Source organism: Excalfactoria chinensis, chromosome 5, assembly GCF_039878825.1.
Source record: "Excalfactoria chinensis isolate bCotChi1 chromosome 5, bCotChi1.hap2, whole genome shotgun sequence".
Classification (NCBI taxonomy): Eukaryota; Metazoa; Chordata; class Aves; order Galliformes; family Phasianidae; genus Excalfactoria; species Excalfactoria chinensis.
Genome location: NC_092829.1, coordinates 43,126,980 through 43,147,839, shown reverse-complemented (window position 1 = coordinate 43,147,839; position 20,860 = coordinate 43,126,980). Strand labels below are relative to the sequence as shown.

The 20,860-nt window shown below is 36.8% G+C and overlaps 1 protein-coding gene across 3 annotated transcripts in view; it reads right to left on the bottom strand.

Annotated features, from left to right (window-relative positions):
- LOC140253069 (dystrotelin-like) overlaps positions 1-20,853 on the bottom strand; it is a 40,836-nt gene extending 19,983 nt beyond the window's left edge. Inside the window, exons 1-14 of one of the 3 annotated variants that reach the window (XM_072338425.1) lie at positions 20,450-20,853; positions 19,172-19,811; positions 16,569-16,615; positions 14,467-14,541; positions 12,467-12,668; positions 10,820-10,905; positions 9,899-9,987; positions 9,147-9,218; positions 8,648-8,811; positions 7,619-7,730; positions 5,428-5,573; positions 3,662-3,830; positions 1,952-2,022; positions 261-420 (exon numbers count right to left, since the gene is read on the bottom strand). In XM_072338425.1, coding sequence (XP_072194526.1) covers positions 261-420; positions 1,952-2,022; positions 3,662-3,830; positions 5,428-5,573; positions 7,619-7,730; positions 8,648-8,811; positions 9,147-9,218; positions 9,899-9,987; positions 10,820-10,905; positions 12,467-12,668; positions 14,467-14,541; positions 16,569-16,614 — 1,392 coding nt within the window. In that variant the 5' untranslated portion in view covers position 16,615; positions 19,172-19,811; positions 20,450-20,853. The other 2 variants (XM_072338422.1, XM_072338424.1) reach the window with 2 other exon arrangements.
- Positions 20,854-20,860: the final 7 nt, after the last annotated feature.

Below are 20,860 nucleotides of genomic sequence, written 5' to 3'. Positions count from 1 at the left end.
TTTCATCTTACACAATATTATCTAAACATTCCAAACATGTCTATCCATACTAGGTGCTAAATATATTCAGAATGAGAAGAAAATTCCTGCCATAAAGAGCCTGTCTGCTCTCTATGAAGACAAAAAGTGCAGCTGACTGAGCAGGTAAGCAGAGAATGCATGAAACAGACTCAAGGGAACTGGTCTGCAAGAAAAGTAGTAGTTAGTGCTCGGCAATTGCCCATAGCTGAGAAGATTCTTCATTAATTTTATCACTATACCTTTAGTTCTTGCCTCATTTTACGCAGCTCCATTTGCAAGTTTTCATGACATACTCTGAGGTTTTGAAGTTTTGTCTCCATTTTGAAGCTTTTATTCTCCTGGCAGTTATGAAGAAACTGCATTTTGTGCTTCCATTTATTCAGCTGCTTCTTCATGTACCTTTCAGGGAGATAGGAGCGTGGAAATATTGCAAGATCCATTCCCCCCCCCCTCCCCCCCCCCCCCCCCCACACATTTCCCATCATGGAACAGAGCGAACACTGTAAGAGCAAACTTTCTTCTCTTTGTCAGTTCAGCTTCTGGCTGAGATGATAGCATTTCAGGAACTGGTCTGTATACAGGGAATTACCAAGAACAGGAATATACTCAAGGAAAGATACAAGCTGAGTGGAAGTGCAGCCAAGATGGAGACTTGCATCTTGGTGTTTACCATTCTCATAAAGACAGCTGCAGTATAAAGAGCAGTCCCTCTGTCTAGGAACAAACTTCTCTGGCAATTTTTAAGGTCAAATCTGCAAAAGATTTGCATCCTTTTTCTCTAGGTATCATAAGAAAAAAAGCAGCATTTCCCTCTCTAATTGAATCTCTTCTTGTTCCTGTCATTCTGTAAAGCTTGCCTGACAATACCAACTATCCCATCTTCAAGCCACTTTTCCTTGAAATGATACTGACAATTTTGTGATCAGAAGCTTTACTCCCTCACACACAGGGAAGATTTAGAAACTCCCTACACAGAGCGCAGAGTGTTAAAACTACCACCCATATCTCTGGTCTAGAAGTGGTCTTTCTCTGAGAAGTCTGGGCAGAAAAACAATTCTGCCTTTCCCATGGCTGAGGTGAAGACAGATAGAAAAATTGGTTTATGATGCAGTAATAAGCCAACTGCCTCATATTACACAGCCAAAATAGTTATGTCTCATTTAGTTATACCCAGACGTTTATCTGACTCACTTTCTTTTGTGCATTCATTGGCTTACACAGAGAAGAGCAACATCAGCTTCACTGCAATTGTGCACAAATTGTCAGAAAGGGACAAGTTAGACCACTTTAAATTTAATTTATTATCACAATTTTGTCCCCTATTAAAGCATTTAATAAGCCTTCACAGAAAATTAATGACTGCCTTAAACTACCTCAGAATTCAGCTCTGTGAGCAGACACATAAACATTGTAAGCTGGTCCACAAATAAGAACAAAAAGCTTCCCATGCGTAATGTAATTCATTCAGCCAGTTACAATAAGCTTTAGGTCAGAGGGTTTTTCTTTGCCTGAAACTTTTTCCGGTGACCTTCACTTGCAACTTCTGTTGCTGAGTTTTTTCATTCATCCCTATTTGAGAGGAAATTATTTAAAATCTCAGAATCATTCACTGTATTGCTGTCCTGGTTTTGGCTGGAGTAGAGTTCATTTTCTTCCTACTAGCTGCTACGGCATTGTGTTTTGGATTTAGGAGGTGGTGAGTTATTGCACTGTGCATCTTTTGTATACTATTATCATTTATCCTTCTTTTTCTGCCCTAATTTACTGTCTTTATTTCAGTCTGTGAGTTTTATGTTTTATCCAATTCTCTCCTGCATCCCACTGAGGTTGAGGGGAAGTGAGTGAACATGTGTGTGGTACTGAGCCATCTAACAGGTTAAACCACAATTGCCCAGAAGTCATTGCTCATTGAAATACCACATTTACCTACCTGCTGTTATTGTGAATACTTTTAATGGAATCATGCATTTTTAACACATCTGCTTCAAAAGATGAAATTGCCTAAAATAAAAAAGAGAAAAATATCTGTTCATAAATTTATCAGCAATAAAATTTCATTTTATTTACAAATTCTGTTATAAACAGGCATGGAAACTAAGGGATTTGCCCTGTTTTAGGGATTTACTAGCTAACTTCTTAGCCAACCGACTGCAACCAACAAATACATCAGTGTATTTCTAATGGCTGCTAAAATGGACTGGAAGATTTGCTCAGTATAGGACAAATTATTTGTTATATGACACATTTTGAGTGTTTCAGAATGTTTTCTCTCTACTCAGAACAAAATCTAATTCTTTGACAATCCTGAAAAATGAAATATTCTGATTTGGGAACAGTCTCTCCCAAGTCACGCTGCTATTTTGGGATAAGGAAATGTAGGAAGACAGACTGGATGTAGAAGGGAGAATAAAAACTTCTGATCTTTGGGTGCAAATAGTAATCTCTGGGCCATGCAGAACAGTAGTGCTGGAAGTCATGGAGACAAAGGTTTTCCAGATAAGCTGCCTTAGAGGCATGGCATGAGCTGGGCTAGAATCTAGGCAACCAGGTAATTATGAGTTGTCCATAGTTGGAACCCTAGGACCTTCAAGTTTATGGACTCTTTTAGAAGTTACCTTGCATAGGATTTACAGTCTGCATCGTTTTAAACAATCTGCACTACTGTTGGAAATCAGTATTAAAATACTCCAAAAGAATTCCACACAATGGAAAATTCAACAACACAGTAATGCATTTGATAGAGTACCAATATAGTTGTGTCTCACTGTCTTCTGAAATGACAGATGTGAACCATCAAAACAACATGCTTAAGCATTTTCTGCTCAAAATTGCTACTGTGGATTTGTGCTTGCTAGCATTGTATCTCATGCTGGGCAGAGACCTAGAAGACAGTCCTACTTCAAAAGAAGCAGCACAGGAGTAGCAGTCAAGAGAGTGATCTCACACATGCAGGGTAGTTTGCAGTTACTGCACTCTTGGCTTCTGGGAAGAACAGAATGAGTAGATGAGACAAGCTGGTTTGAACACAACCCAGCGTTCCATATTTTCCAAGTAAGGGCAGAACTATGAACCTCTCAAATAAATATAGAAACACAGAACTGCTATGTACTTATTTTTATTTACATTGTCCTTTCCACTCCTCTAGTATTTCTTCTGTGCAGGAAACCCAGAAATAGATTGGTGGAAAGCTTTTATGCATGAGCTATTTCAGTTGGAGTGGACATTACTTATCCCTTAAAAAGGGCCCATACTGTCCTCTTTTATTGCCATACTGACAAAGAAAAAATTCAAGCCTACTAAGAATTAAGATGCCTTTACACAATGCTTATGATGGCATTTTTTGCTGTCACAATAGAGACAGGGCTGTAGTATTAACTAGTCTTTAAGATGATTCTCCAAGACAACTTGAAAGAAAAAAAAGTTAAAGCAAATATTCCTACAAATGCTTCCAAAAGTCACGGAAGTCATGGAGTTAGTCACTGATCTTGTTCACTAAGTTTTCAGTTCCCTCATTTTTCACAGGAAGGTGAAGCTGTCCATCACATTTCTTTTGCATTCATACTTAATAGTAGTTAACATAGTTAACATAGTAGGTCTTCCTTCAAGCTTTAGTCCTATTACATCTTGATGTCTCACTAACCTCAATCTTTGTCTTGCCTTGCTCCAGTATCTTGCTGTTATTGTCATTCTTGTGCAGTACAGTTCTGTTTTTTGATATAAACTTGGGTGATTCCAGAATAGGGTTGTTCACTGGGAGAGACAGGTTTTCACATCTAGGGAATGGTGAAGCACTGAGTTCTGCTGGGGGACTGCATGCCAACAAAGAAACACTGAGTAAAGATCAAGCTTTATATGGTTTTGGTACCTTGAATGATCAAGAAAAAACTAATGTACCGTAGGCAGACGAACAGCTGTGCTATTGACTAAGAAAGAGGTATGGTCTGGCCATGCCCATTGGCAGATTTTTAGCTGAAAGAATGAAATTTCTCAAAAATTCCACTCTTTAAACAGCACCTCAACATCAGATTCTTCTCTCCTTCCATTTAGCATCAGTGCAATTTGCTCCTTCTACTTTTCACGTTATGTATTAATCAAGAGCTAAATATATTGGGAAATTCGATGATGAAACAATAGCAAAGGGCCAGACAGCCTTCTGTGCAGGTTTTTCCATGCTGGGAAAAGCCTAGATACCTATCAGCCACACAGCAACACCTATAATGACACCCTCAAATGCTTCTTTTTCACTAACTGCTATCCAAGCATAAGGTAAGCAAAAACCCACTGAGAATCACAGAGAAATCTTGATTGCTCACAGAAGGATTAAACAATATTCAAGAATGGAGAAACATATCACTGTTGAGAACAAGAGGAGATATATTAACAGTGGAAAATGGTTTGCATTTTACCATGTTCTGAAGTACAAACATTGAAATAATATTCTTTATGACAATCACTGTAACTATCATCCATTGATCACAGTGAAAATAACAAATTGGTTTTGAATAGCAATAGATTTACCTAGCACTACAGCATAGTCAAGTTTTATAACCAGATCTTTCTCTTCCTTCCCACAGGGATAAAGTTATTTTAATATAACTCTTTTAGGGAGGAGTGATCTTTTATCTGTTTTGTTCTCACTCTCATTTGCAGAACACATGAGATGCAAGAGAGTTTCTAGGTCTTTACACAACAAGCAAGGTTTTTCATCTGTTATAAGTCTGTGTGCTCATCTCCTGTAATTGTTCTCTTCAGTCTCTGGATTTAAATATCAACCAAAATCCCAGGGCAAAGAAGGAGTAACTACACAGAAAATCACAATACAACCTCCAGTGCACATTATTAACTACTGTGATCTGTGGAAATACAGTAATGAATTTACACATTAACTAAAAGCAGGCAAAATAGAAATGACCTAAAAGAATGGTGATGCAAAAAATAAGCTACTCACAACAGTGAGTAATCCCACAGGACTGCTATTCAGTGGGATTGAGTAGAATGCTACTCGGTGACAGCACGGTGGGTCACACACAGGAAATATTCACTTAATTTCCAATGAATTTGTCACAGAGGAGGTGCTTAAAATCCATGCAGTTTTTCCATGACAGGTGCTAAATATCTGCAATGCTTCACCTTAACCTGAGCATTAGATATGGCACAGAAAGATGGAGATGACATAGGGAAGGAGGGAAGGACACAAGCAAGTTGTATCTTTTAAGACAACTGGTCATTAGGTTGTCAGCATAGTAATTATTGTTAAGCAACAGAACAATGTGCAGTAACTTCCCATTTATGTTTGCAGGTGTTTACGGGAAAATCATGACAAAGCCACTTACTTAAAGAACTCAATCAAGTCCTACAGCCTGACACTTTATTCAGAGAGAAAAAAATAATTTTAAACAAACTCACTGAATCTTTTTGTCAGTAGGGAAATGCTTCTCCTCTGTTATCTCCAAATCTTTCCTTCCCTGAGCCTCCTTTCTTCTGCAGCAGGCTTGAAACAGGTTGTTTCTGACAGTGCAAAGAAGGTGTTTTGCATTTGCCTTCGCTGACATCTGTTGGAATACAAGATAATGGAGAAGGGGGTGAGTTTTCAAACAGGTGCTGTCCAAAAGTAGGCACAGCCCAAGGCAAAGGTAAGATGTATAAAGTTCCAGCTGTTCAACAGTTGAAGAGTTCTGAAGTTGCTGTCTGAGATGTAGAGATGTAGATGATGATGCAGGGCCACAGGCAAGATCAGCTCCCGTTATTGTACGTAAACAAATACCCTGACTGGGCCAAACTGAAGCAGCTTGTAAATGTTTAACACAGTGTTTCAGCAAATGCACGAGAATTCTGTCCAACTAGTTCATAAATTCTCTTTCAAACAATAGAAGAAAAAGTAATTTTTAAATTGGTATGAAGTGTTAATATATACAGCCTTCAGTGTTTCACATCCTCCTCTTGTATAGTACAATGAAAACCATACTTCCAATTCTCTCAGCAGGGTCAGGTAAAACAACCATGCCCCACGAATTCATTATGGCAGGGCACAAACCAATTATTTCCCAGAAAATGACTGCTGCAGAACATTGGGAAAGACTTAACAGACTGAACAGGAAAACAGAAGAAAACACACAGCATGCATCCCAGTCATTACTCAATATTACCACAAGGCGGCAGCACAGTAAGGAAAAAGTGCTGACACTTCAAATCTATCTCTGCATCCCGCACCTTAGTTAAGACAAAGTGAAAATTTAATTGACCAAGCACTGCTAAGAGTAGAATGCATGGGAAAAAGGACTCACTAGCAATTCTTGTATGTTTCACAAAAAGGAAAGAAAGAAAAACTGGAAGAGGGTTGATTTAGATGAGATATTCTATTCTGGAAGAAGTTCTTTACCGTGAAGGTGGTGAGACACTAGAACAGACTGCCCAGGGAGGTTGTGGATGCCCCCTCCCTGAAAGCATTCAAGGCCAGGCTAGATGGGGCTGTGAGCAACGTGGCCTAGAGGGAGATGTCCCTGGCTATAGCAGGGGGTTGGAACTGGATGATCTTAAAAGGTCCCTTCCAATACAAACCATTCTACAAAACTTGAGTCCAGCTATTCAGTTTCAATATTGCAGCAACAACATAGGAAAACTTAATGTCATACAGTATAAGAGAGAAAGAGAGCTTGATTTTAAACCAAAATTGATTTCACTCATTCACACTAACTCACTCAAAATTACTACTGTACATGTGTTCAGGTGGTCTCTCCAGCATTCACATACCAAGGTGTATGTATCCACATGGTATGACTACAGTGAGTTACACTGACATGGAGGAAAAGAGATGCCAATTCTCCTTCAGACTCCTGGGTTACTTGCACTGTGCTGTTTTCTGGATGCAACTTTAATTCCTTTTGGAACTCACAGTTGTGATCTTTCATCTTTCCACCTCTGCTCAGTTCTGTGGGTCGTGAGGATTTATTTGCTGTCTTCTGTCTTGGATGCCTTATAGCCACAAGTCTTGTCCCTTACCTTTACATTATTATCTTCAAATGGCTTTGTCCCTTGTTTCAGGCTGTTTTTTATTTTCCTAATCTGACTGTCCTGAGAAGCTGTGTGTATGGAAGGGCTATGAGCTTGCTGAACAAGGAATCTATCATCATTTCCTGACTCTGACACATCCCTCCTGCTCTTTCTTCTTGTGCTTTGACATTAACATGTTCCCATGCATTCCCCATTCAATTTAATGTCCCTAATAGAAATCTCTGCATGAGGACATAAGTTGTCATTTGATTGTTCTGTTTTCTCATGGAGCATAGGGAAGGATATTTGGAGGAATGGACATCTCTACATTATTTTTAATGATGATATTAACCAAACATCTCCCTGGGAAGAGGACTTGCACTCTGACATTCCATGGCTCTATTCAGTTATTTCAGAACACAACATTTCTTAAATTAGAAGTCTTCATTTTTTCTTTTCCCTGACTCACTGTTCTCAGATAAATAAATCCTAATACCTCATGGGTACCATGGCTAATAGATACATAATTTTATATAATCAGTTTAGCTCAAGAGTCTACTGTCTAATTGCCCACATGAAAAACCAGAACAGGAGAGTAGAACTTTACCTGCACACAGTGTTCCACAACAGGATGTGAACTCTTATGTGGTTTGCTGAGACGGCCAGTGAAAAAGCAGTCCTGGCAAAGGTCAAAATTCAGGCACTTCAAACAGCGATACCTGTAAAAGTAAAGAAAAGGATTAAGTTACTTTCTTGCAACTGAGAACTTGATGTAAGTGAGCTGGACTACTAGGAATTCACATCCCTGCATTCTAAAATGCAGAGAAGCACCTAAGTTTGAATAAAGATTTTCACCTGCATTTTCTAAATAGCAAGCATTATCTTGTGCACATGACAATGGAGTAATCTCCAGAACCCAGTCATGATCTTTGGTATTATTAATTTGCTGCAATGAAATTCAGTCCATAAAACCCCCAAACAAACAATTGTTCTAGTATCACTTTTGAAAATACGGTGACATCTGCATGATTCTTATAGCTTACTCACTCACTCTCTCTCTCTCTCTCTCTATATATATATATATATATCTGCTACTCTCGTGGAACTGTAAGGTTCCTTAGGTTCTACATTATTCATGTAGAATTTGTAACTTCACAAAAATTTTAAAAAATAAACACATACCCTCTAAACTTGCTGTCAGTGAGAAGGCAGTAGCAGTAAAACACTGCTCTATACATTCTGGTCCATAGGTAATGTCTATTTTTTAATCAGGAGGCATTTTTACTTAGATGAATAAGATCATAAGATGGCTAACTTAACTAGTCAGTTAATATGCCCAACTGATTATGGGGTAAAGAACTACAAAATGAGATACAGAAGTTAAATTCTTGGCTTTACCACTGATCTGCAAGTTTACTTTCTGTAAGTGTCCAAAATAATGCCTGTGCCAGTGAAATGAAGTGAAACAGGTTGGAAGCCTGAGCCAGGCTGGAGTCTGGGATAGTCCTCTCTTTCCTACATCTGATTTGTTATGTCTCATGTCTATTGCTTAATATAGTAGTTTAAGCCTGCAGAGTATGCAAAGTAAGTACTTTCTAGGTGGATACTATAGTAGTTACAGTAGTTACTGACATACCTGAGGCCTGTAATGGGGAAAGTCTTGCAGACTCTACATCTAACGTGGTGAGAAACCATTTCTGTGGCTGATAATCTGTAACATGTGGGGAGCCATTGCAGAAGAGCAGGACTTGATCTCAGCCAAGACAGGAATTTTTCTTCAACAATTCCTACATTCAGAACCTGGAAAAAATATACATCTCAAGTTCAGCCATTTCCTTGAAAACAACTGGTGTCTTATCTACAGTTCTTAATAAAAGTTCTCATATTGGACTCTTTTTTTCATTCATAAAAAATACTACTGGGTTTTAAAGGTTCAGAATAAATGCAAGTCTTCAGTAGTATCTTACTGACCATCTATATTTCCATAGATATCACACCCTCTATATTGCAAGAATGACAAACAGCCCTGCTTCTTAAGGGTATATACTGGTATATGTCACATGGTGTCACACTTCCAATCTTAATCTATCACCAACATTCAAAGTAACGTCCCAGGACATCTGAATTTCACTCACCCCATGGAAACAGCTCTGAGTAGCACTTTCCACACAAGACAAAGTGCAGCCTTCTCCTACAATGGCTGGGATCTGCATGGAGAAAGGAAAGGCTTAGAAGCACCTCAATAAAAAACAGATGCTCCCATCATGCTCAGCAGAGATGGTAGAAGCACAATGGTGACAAAGCACCTTTCAGAAATGCCATTTGACATACTCTCCTCAATAAAAGCTATTCAGATTCCTACCGTCAGTGCACAGTTTCAGAGTTCAACACGTGTCAGAATGACTTGCTTCCAGCATACTTATTCCAATGGATCAATACACTATGTTACCACATTAGGATACTGAAGGACAGTAGGTTTGAATCTCAGGACTCATTTTAAGACCCCATTTTTAGCACCAGTTAAGCTGGAAATACTTGCATGCTAAGGTATTATTCTGCAACTGCACGCTATTCCAGCAAGTGCAAACATATGAAGTTTGAAACTGCTTTAGCAATGGCTGCATGCAGCTGTTCCCAGAACCTTTAAGCTCAAGCAAAATGAATACACATAGATACCAATGTCAGACATTGTTCAGACAAAGAATAGCTAGAGAATTTGATTATTTTGCCTACTTTGTACGGCAGATCCCTAAGTCCACACAGTGTCCTGATGACATCAGTACCATAATAGAATCAAACACAGAAAGTATCAACAGTGTATGTTCTTCTTTTGGATTAGAATTCCTTCTTTGAGATTTGTTACCTAAAAGCACTGCAGTGGCATTACCTGATTCAAGTCAGTTAGCAGGTCTCTCAGAGCACTACGGGTAATCAAGGCCTTCTTCCCATCAGGAACAGCATAAAACTCAAAAAAAGCTGAAAACGATCAAAGAAAGGAAACTAGAATCCTAGTAAAGCTTGAAGAGTCTTCTAGCTACTTATTCTCAAAATATCTGCGTCATTATTACAAAGTATCAAGTAAACCTCTAAAAACAACTCTCCTTTAATTATCAAATCTAGCAGGCACTGGGTGACTGCTGACTGTACTTACCCCAACAGAGAAAGGAAAAAGATGAGGAAAGCAAATTAAGAATGAAATTATAGCAATTTATTATCCTTAACAGCTAAGACTGGAAGGATGGAGGAAACACGAAGCTCATTTTCATGGCTGCAAGAAACACAGTTAAATATGTCCTGTTTAAATTGTGAACTGACAATTACAAGTAATTTGAAAGAAAATGCATGATAAGCAATGGGAGAGTATGAAGCCAATATGCCTCTTGAAGTTCATTTTTTCTCCATTTTGAGCATTTAATTCAGGTAAAAGCCTTTGTGCTGCTCTGTGCACTGGGCTAGCTTTACCTTTTATAAGCATTTTTTGTCTAATATTTAAAAGATCTCTAATGACTTCTTGGATCAAATATACACATTTGTTTTCTGCTCTAGTGAAATTTAAAATCAGGGGTTTCTGCTTTTTTCTGCTAGGCAAACAGAACTTGGTCTTCACTGCCGAGCTTTGACCATTTCTGCAGAGATGAATACGAACACTGATGAAAAAGTACTTTTCTGCATCAGCCTTTTCCTACAACATAATTTACTTTCTGCATCAGATTTTTACTTCTTTAAAGTATAAAACAAAACAAAAAACACCCAGTATTTTCTCAACGTTCAGTATTTTACACAGTATATAAAATTGTACATTTCCCACCTCTGTATTTAGCAAGTAGAGTGTCCCTTGAAAGGGCAATTAGGGCTGCTGCAGCAGATCTAGTTTTGATATAGCCTGTTCCAGACCTAGACAAATAAAATCAGTTACATTACATACACCAAAAACACAAATAGTTACACTGTAAGATAACTTCAACATTCATATTCTTTTGTATGTACACAGCAGTTGTAGCACTGCAGTGATATTTTATGTCTAGGACTGTTTGTAACTGAACATGACTACAATGTTCAAGATACCATGCAGTCTTAAAAATACAGTATTTCCTTAAAAGACCTCACATTCTAATTAAAACATAATTCTATTCTTACAGTACTCATCCTAAATGTAATTAATTAATTAATCTTCCTCTTTACTTGTGAAAGGCCTTTCCAAATATGAATGAGAAAGCAGTACTACAATCTGTTTTTTCTACTATATCATCAGGCAACCTCACTGTGGCCCCAGACCTACTCCTGCAACTGACTCTTGGATTAACTTCCTCTAATTTCATTGCAATTCAAATAGAACATGCATAGAATATTCACCAGGCTTTGCTGTTTAATGGAGCTTACAAGAAGATTTTTGTGACAGTTATTTTCAAATCTCATGAAGTAAAAACCCATATAAAAAGTGTGCAATTAAACAACCACTCAGACATGGCAGAGCTTCAGCACTTATATCTTCTTGTCTTGAAAAACTTTCAGTTGATAATGGAAAGTGGAGAATGGCACAGAGATAACGTGATTTGGAGAAAATAATGAAATACTTTTTCTATCCTATCCATGCAGCTTGTGAAAACAAAAGAAACTTGTGAAAACAGATCTATAAAAAGATATTACAGCATAAAGAAAGGAATATACTGTCCTTGCAAAACAGGATTAAAAAACAAGATAGTTCTGTTAAGGAGATTATTCTAAACAATTTTCCTGAGGTGGTACTTAAAGCAAGAAAATTACAAAATACACTTGATGTTTTTAGCTGTGCTTTGAAATACATCTGTTTATTCTTAGACTTAATTGATTTTGTAAGTACAAAAAATTAATAACATGGGATCTAAAATAGTACTAATCATATGTAGTAGTAATCATATGATTAACAGTATTTCAATACAGAATGCTGCAGAACATCTTAACCACATTCTCAGTCAAAAGCTTTGCTCTGATGAAAAAGGCAATTAATTTCATCTGTGGTGAACAAATTCAACAATGAACTAAGCCTTTTCTTTTAAATCTGATACAGTAATGAACCAATCCTGCAGTTAATGAGTTAATCCATATTGTTTGTGAATAAACTGGAGAAAAATTAACAATGGGAAGTGCATATACAAAGGCAAATACGAATTTTTATTCTGAAGTGTATCATAAAACCCTGGTTGTCAAGTGAAGAGTCTCTGTACAATGATGCTCACAGAAGAAGCTAGTATAGGCAGGCAGATAACTGAACTTTTTGGAACTACCTTACCACTGTTTCTCTGCTAATGCTTGCACCCCACCTTTCTGTATCTGAAATATATTGTGCCTAACTTAAAGAAAATACCATCATCATAGGAGAGTTTAATACAAAAGTGATATAAGAATGGTAGAAATAGATTTGATCTAGCAGTACTTCAGTACTTTGTGATGGGTTTATATTTGTGCTCTCTCTCACCTGTCATACATGGCTTCTAGCAGGCTCAATGTAAATTCGGCAGCTCTTGGATCTACCTGGCCTGGTTTTTCCAACCTTGCTCTTTCAAACAGCTCCTTCAGCATTCCAGAGAGCTGCTGCACTTTCAGAGAAATATGCTTTTCCCTCCGTCTCTGTTCACTTGATAAGATGTGCTGAATCAGAGAAACATCAATCAAATCCACTGTGGGAAAACAAAGGAAGAAACAAATGAGGATTCCTGACTTCTCTTGAGTGGAAGCTGGACTTTTTTTTTTTTTTTTTTTCTTTTTTAATTGAAAGTACCTGCTTTAGGTAAGTCTAGACAATTAAGTCTAACACAGTACTCGACACAAAAAAGAAAGAAACTGCTGGGTTTAGGGATACAGCACAACTTGTGAGGCTGTAAGGATAGAATGGCTCAACTAAAATTCCCTGGAGATGGTTTTGAAATAGTTTAGGAGGGGAAGGAAAATAATGTCATTAACTGTGTGCAAATTATAAATGAAAACAGCACAGTAACTGCAAATTAATTTGTAGTCCTACATTTCATTGTATATATAGTGAGAGATACTCCAGATTTATGCACCATTTTGTACTACAATATAAAGTTCCACTAACACTGTGGAATCAATGCATACTTCAAAGCAGGATTTTTTCTGATTTCAGATATAAAGAGAAATAACATACTTTGGCCAAGAAAGTTGCTTATACGTTATGCTATAAAATGTATCATAACTAATAACCAGTGGGAAGAATGAACTATGGCTGCTCAAAAGTCACATCCAGTACAACAGAGGGATGATTAATTAGAATCAAGAATGAAAGTCTGGAGTATATGCATGTATTCATCTCTCATCACTCTCAATAAAATAAGGCTCCCGAAGAAAGAGGGAAGACCTTAGAATATGTCACCATTATTCTTTCCACTGAAGACTGAAAGTATCAGTGCAAGACACTGGTGAAGCTCTTCCTGTGTGCAATTCTGGTCACCAGTGTTAAAGAAGGTAACTGGAGTAGCTGCTACGAATGCTGAGGCAACATGGAGGTCTAAGCAACAGAGCTAAAGAAAACCAGTGCCTCTGTGAGTTAGCACATCAGTATAGACACAGCACCAGGTAGATGTAGCATGTCAGGGCTGAAATCCAGCTACATATGTTCACAGAAGAGCAAACACAAACTAATACATGGCCACAACTAACAAACTAGATGTCTTTTGACACTCCCCTAAACATCTCACTTATAATAACTACATTTTCAGCAACAGACTGTTAACAGAGGAAAATTCAAGACTTCTATGCATCCTGTCTCAGCATGGAATTTAGATCCAGTTATTTCAAAGCAGACTAGGTACCCATGGCTTTGTTCCATTTGCTTGTACAGAATTCTTACTTCAAAGCCAGAGAGAATGAGGGCTAGGCTGGGGATTTCTGCCTGTCGTAGTTTGGTTTGTTCTCATTAATACTTACAATGTTTCTAATTGTTTCTAATTTCTAATACTTGTAACATTATAATATATGTACGTAATATTAATCATTACTCCTATATATATATAGTATAGTAATTTTCATTAATACTAGTAATATTAGTAATTCTCATATAGTATAGTAATAACTATAGTATAGTAATTCTCATTAATACTTCTAGTGCCTGTAAACACATTTTTGATCACCTATGATTACTTCCAATAACTCAACTTCTACAGATAATATAAAGATTCATTAATTGCCAGTGATGTCTACATAACAATGTCGATAGAAATAACACCCCAGTTCTCTCATACATTAGAGCATTACTAATGTATTCCAATGTATATTCAAATAGGGAAAGAACTGATTTGTACACAAAGAACCATCTAGCTCTTAGGTGTTTATAATGCACTCTGAATTTTTCAGGTGGAAAATGAGAGAGGAAAGTAGTGTAATAACACAAGGTGACAGGAACACAGAATTTCTACAGATTCCTCTTCCTGTCAAAGCACACAATTTTCTTCATCTACTAACACTGGCACAGACTTTGTAGTGAGCGTAGTTTTAGGGCTGTTCTGTAGACAGAGCTCTGAATGTCATTGAAAGCCTCTGTGAAAAAAAACAACATAGTAGAGTAGTTAATTAAAAAACAAAGAAAAACAAAAATCAAACAAACAACAAAACAAACAACAAAAACAAACAAAAAACCAGAAATAATTAAATTTTGACTTGGTCAAAACCCACAACAATTTTTTTTCAAGGGAAATTCTGACAAATTTGATAAACATGAAAACACTCTTTTTCCCATAGCTTTGTGAGGAAAATGGTCCTATTGCCAGTGGTGTGATGAGTCAGAAAAATAGTATTAATAGACAAAGCATGTATGCTTCTTCAGGAATTAAGTCTCTGAAAAATGGACATGCAGTAAGTGTACTTCTAGCTAGGATCATACTGAAGTATTTCTAGGCAAAACACATTCTTGATCAGAGTAGAGATGCTTTTCTGCATGGAACAGTTCATTAGTCTGTACAGCAGGGTTATTGTTTTGGATGTCTTTTGTTCGAAGCATTAAACAAATTTTCTGCCAAGATCAACATCTGGAATTGTCTCGTAAGACAAGCAGCTTACCAAAGCAACTAGCTTTTGACATCTCTGCTTAGTCATTCCACTCAAGTTGCTCACTTAAATCCTATGCCCTTACATTATTTCAGCTCTTCCATTTTACATCACTAAAGCATGATTTTCTGAGAGGAAAGTAAGGGTTTCAGGACTTGACTTATGCCTGCTTCTTTACACACATATCTAGAGCTGCAAAACAACAAAAAGGCTGATCACAATAGCATAAGCAAGAAATAAAATGCATAACAGTGCAGAAGTAATTTATGTAACTCTCTACCTGTTTAGTATGGAAATGGGCCAATCTGTGTGCAATGGTTCCACACAACTGTCCCAGACTAATGTTAATAGTCAGCAAATTATGGGCTCTGCTGGTTCCCAGATGCAGCAGATAGAAATAAGCCCTATCTACCATACCATCTGTCTACTCCTGCTCTTGTCACATTATGTTTCACGGTACTATTTTAGTACCTAGAGTAGCATGTCATACAGTGTGAAAAATGAGTTTTTACTCCCTTGCAGTATCAGTTCCCTTTCTTCAGTAATGTGGTCCAAAGCATTTTTGAAAGAAATACTGATTCCTGCAGTTTTCATTGGACTATAGATTAAGTCCAAAATGTTTATTTTCTTTCTCTAAGAAAGAATATAAAACATTAGAAACATACTCATAATCCATCTCGAATACTTTCAACATGCAAGATGGCCTTCTAAATGGGGAGAATCTGTTTTAATAGCCATTTGCTACACACTTGTTTTCATTACATCTGTTGTTCAAGATCACCCTTACTGGCAATATTTAGTGTCATAGTAAGACATTTCATGCCAGTCAATCAATAGTTCAGAATTAACTTGCAAGAGCATACAAGTCAACAGCAAATAAATAAATATATAAATAAATAAGTAAATAAAATTAAATATAAAATACGTCAGGCTTATTACTTATGAGAGACAACTTGGCAGGACAGAATAACTAAACAGATTTCTCATACGGATGGAACTTTCCCCTTGGACAGAAAACCAGCATGCATTTTGCAGAGAGTCAAATACTACTTCAAGACACATAAGTGATTTTTGTTGAGATGCAGACAGAATTCCTACATGTATAGGAAAAGTTTCTTGTCATCTCCAGCTGGTTACCTTTAATTTTGTACTGTGCACTACTTGCTGTGTAGCAGATGAAATATTACCTACAATTTTAAACTTGAATTGGGAGTGTACAGCCATCCTTCATGCCTATTCTAGAACATGTGAAAAGAATATATATATACACTACAGATTTGGAAACATAACCCTTGCATGCTTGATCATTCCATGAATCAAGGTGGTAATGGCAGAGAAGGTGCCATGACAGATCTAAAAACATGGCAACATAGCTGTGTAATTTGTCAATTAGGAATTAGGTTTTTTAGCACAGAAATTCTGAGAATTGTGTGACTTCATTACAATTCAGTAGTCTCTATATAAACAGATACAAAAATATCTCCCAAGAAAAGTTGGTAAGAAATGAGAAAAATCCTTACCCTGCAAGTCTGGATTCATTTTAAGTGAGCAGATGGCATTAGACATTCTATAATGAAACAAATCAAAGTGCAAAAATACAGAATTGAGGCACATTGAACCATTCCAATAAAACCTTACAATCTGAAAAATGTACTGAATGCATTTCAAAGATGAAATTAAACAGAATTATATAAAACAACAAAGTAGATATGGCATCAGGTGTGGAAAAACACCAGAAATCTGGCAACCTCTGCTCAAGATAAAGTATGGGCAACTTTACTAACTGCAAAATTACATAAAGGAGAAAACTGTTCCCAAAGCAGCTGAAGAACAGGAAGTGAGATCTTTGACTATTCAGGAGTCCAGTGCTTACATATAGGATTACCACGTAGTCCATACTGAATAATTTCAAGATAGCTAAAGTATACCTTTACACCAGACTGCTCTCTCAAGATCCAGTGATTGCAATTGCTTGTGAGTCTATGTTATAAAATTTTCAAACCGAAGCATTCAACTAAGCTGACAGTATTCCTTTTTTGAAGGAAGTGAAAAAGAAAGCTTAAGCATGAATCCTAACACATCCCTGAATGTGCGTCACTGATAATAACAAACAAATTTTTCTGTCAGACCTCATGTCTTTAACACTTTAAACTACATTAGATTTTTAAACATAAAAATATAAATTTGAATTTAGTATAGAAGCTATCTGCCAGCTAGTATTACAGTTGAAAAATGCTAGATATAACAGGACTAAGTAACTGAAGATACTAAAGGCTATACACACACACACACACACACACACACATATATAAGGATTACAGTAGAAAACTCAGTAGAAATAAAAATTAAATAATTGAAAACTATCTGAAGCCTAAGCAATAAATTCAGTATTAAAACAAAACTTACCCAGGTTTTCACTGTTTGACACTTATTGACATTTTTGCAGTGAGTCACTGATCACTTGTCAGAAACATGATAGAATATTGGCCAATTATGAAGCATAAAGATCTATAATCAGTAAATCTATTATAAATATATTGTTCATCATCATAATTGGCAAAACTTGCAACTTTGTGTTTCAGTCTCTAAATAACCTGTAAATATTAAAAATGATGGGACTCAGACTTGCTTTTATTACTTCCGCATTATAGAGTACAATGCCACCATTTTTATTGAAGTCCCTCTTTGAAAGAAGCACCACTGTCCCTTTTTCAGCATCACTGCCTTCTTCCTTTAGCAAGATTTACAGCTTGGATTCAACCTTGAGTTCTGCAAGAATGCAGTTCTGCCCAACATTTACATAGGCATGCAACTTTGCTTATGCAATTACTCCTAAAATGGGTGCAGCACTGTATGCCTCCGCATACTTTGACAGAAAAATCAATGTAGGGAAATCACTGAAATCAGAAGATTCTAAGCAATGAATTAAATATAACCCACATGTAGCAACCTAAACTCTACACGTCTGACAAATGACAGATGGACAAAAATATAACTTGCCTCTGTTTTCCTCCTTTTGTCTCTCTACCAAAGGTATGTAAAATAAAACAAGAAATTGAATATAAAAATGCACAGCCTAAACTCACCTATATTATAATTCAGTTTACTCACTCTAATAAGAACAGCTCCATTGCCTTCACTGAGTTCAACAGTGTGCATAATATATTAGCACTTGATCCTTACGTGGGATAATGAGCTCTCAATCCAGTACAGTGAAATGCTTACTCTATAAATTACTTATATAGATAAATACATTATACATTTGTACTCTGGTCCTCAAGGAAGGTACCAAAGTTAAGTACGTGCTTAAGTGTTTTACTCAACTAGTGGTCATGATGCAACATCATAATGTCATATGTGCTATGCCCATTTATGAAAGACATTATTAACATATATAGTCTTTATTTTAGTATACAAAACTCTACAGATAGGCCAGCTCTTGACTGCAGTAGGACTGTTCGACTGAAATGAATCAGACCTACTCCACTGTTAGCATATCTACCTCATGATAAATACCATACGAAGGAAAAAGATCATCCATCTACTAAAACATCACATCTGAATTAATAATGGTCACAGATAACTATTTCAGCCAGTGTTTTTGGATGTATTTGCCCTTTACAGATAGTTACGAGCAATCCCATAAACTAAAAAAGAACTATAAGATTAGTTACAAATGTACAGGAAAGAAATTTTATAATTACAAATTCAAATCCCATTAGCTCAACTATTGTTAAGTGCAGAATGAGAACAGCCTTACTCTGGCACCCTACCACAAAGTGCAAGAAAAGCAACATGCTTTATGTTTTGTATGTCTATACAGGTTCTTAGAATATGTTCTTTAGCAAATAAAATGCATTTTTAAACATACTGCACAATTAAGTTAAAATATAGAGAAAGACAAATCAGATCAAGTAAGGCAGAAATCTCTCAACAGATCTATTGACTTGATCGCAGAAGCCTTCCTTCTTTTGAAATCAGTCAGACAATGTATGAACAACATTTTAAATATGCATAAAATAGACTACAATTACCTCTGTTTCCTTAAAAGCATGAAAACATTCCACGCTGTGCTCAAAGGCTAAAATTACTGTCTCCTTGTAAATAGAGTAACAGCGCTTACCTGTATCTCAGCTAGCTGCTAAAAGCCCATAGGTCAGAAAACACCTTCAGAGAAGTCCAGTAGTTTTGTAGCACTTAAAAGTTGACTTCAGGACATAGTTCTAAAGGTTTTGCTTTTAGATGAATGCTGTTCTCAACAAATGCCTAGCAACAGCCCAGATCAAAGCATCAGGTAATTGTCTAAGCAGTCAAAACAGAAAACACTAATTAATTAGTAATAAATACCTTAAATAATTCAAGATAAAACTTATTTGATCTTTGTTTCAAAGCCAATTTTTCTTATCACTGGAGTGCAGTATTTTTCAACTGAGGGGCCTTTGCCAAGTGTCCCCCAGTAGATGAGAAACAGTGTTTCTATAGAGAGGAAAAAAAAGGTAAAAGGTGGAAGCTGGAACAGTAAGGCAGAAAGAGGGCTATAACAGTTGGTGTAACAACACAAAGGGAAAAAATAGTAAGCCTTAGTGTTAATGTCTTAGGGTAAGGAACATTTTAATTTCACAAAAAGATCAGATCGTAGGATAATTGTTCCAGAACTTCCCGTGTTTTTTCATTAATTTCTAATTCCGTCACAACTTCCCAGCTTCCATTCTGGAACCTCACAGGCATAGAGATGACAATCCCTTCAGGAAGGTGGAACTGACCTGCAGAAGAAGGAAAAATTACCCAAACTTATTATTTATGGTTATAAATCACATTTTCAGCAGTGACAAGATTAAGGCCTGCAAATTTTCAGAAGTCTGTCACAGTGCAAGATCTCGATGACAGCACAATTCACAGACTGAAGGGCTTCCCTTTGACTGTAATTCTGAATTTTAGTTTGATGGACACGTAACAATTTTGCATTTTAAAAAGTGGAAAATTTCGATCTTTTCTTTCATACAAGGTTTAAATGGCTGTTGTGTAATACTCCATTTATTGGTCCACATATCTTCACAAGAAGAACATGTTTTATACAACTTTGGCTCAAACAATTGCGAAGATTTCACGAGCAAACCACATGAAAGAAAAAAAACACTGAAAAGACTAAGTGACAATCTGCAACAAGATGGTATTAACCTAAGAGACACCTTTAAGGAATGAATATCAGATCATGAGCTCAAGATAGCGTAACTGTGCAGATCTGCAGGCTCTTGTAGTGAAAAAAAATTCTCAATCTCCAATGATACCACGATTAAATTAGAAAAAAAAAAAAAAAAAAGAGTAAAAAAATCACATTACAGAAATTGGGGGAGGCTACAAGGAAGTTATTATGGAAAATGTAAAGCAAAAGTAGACTTACCTTTGCTAAGTATTCCCATAGAAACAATCTCTCCAGGAGGAGAACCATGAAGCCAGTATCTTAGCGCAGTGGCTACTGCACGAGCAGGTAACATTCCAGCACAGTGTCAGACACGGGAATTTAATGAACACTGTGCAGACATAAATTCTGAACTGATCCATTTGCTGTCAACAAAAAAGGGGGGCGAGGGGAGGAAGCCCCCTGAGATGACTGTAGGTAGAGTAGCTTTCTAGAGGACAACAGAACTAGAATCAAGTGAAGATAACAGTTGCAATTTATTCAGACTTTGCTGAAGGCAAAGCACTTGAAGGCAGAAAATGAGGTCTATTAAAGGATGGCTAAAGAGGTGACAGCAAGCATCATTTGCCTGTGAAAGGTAATCGCGGTCGCGCCGCGGTTGTTTGTCCCTCG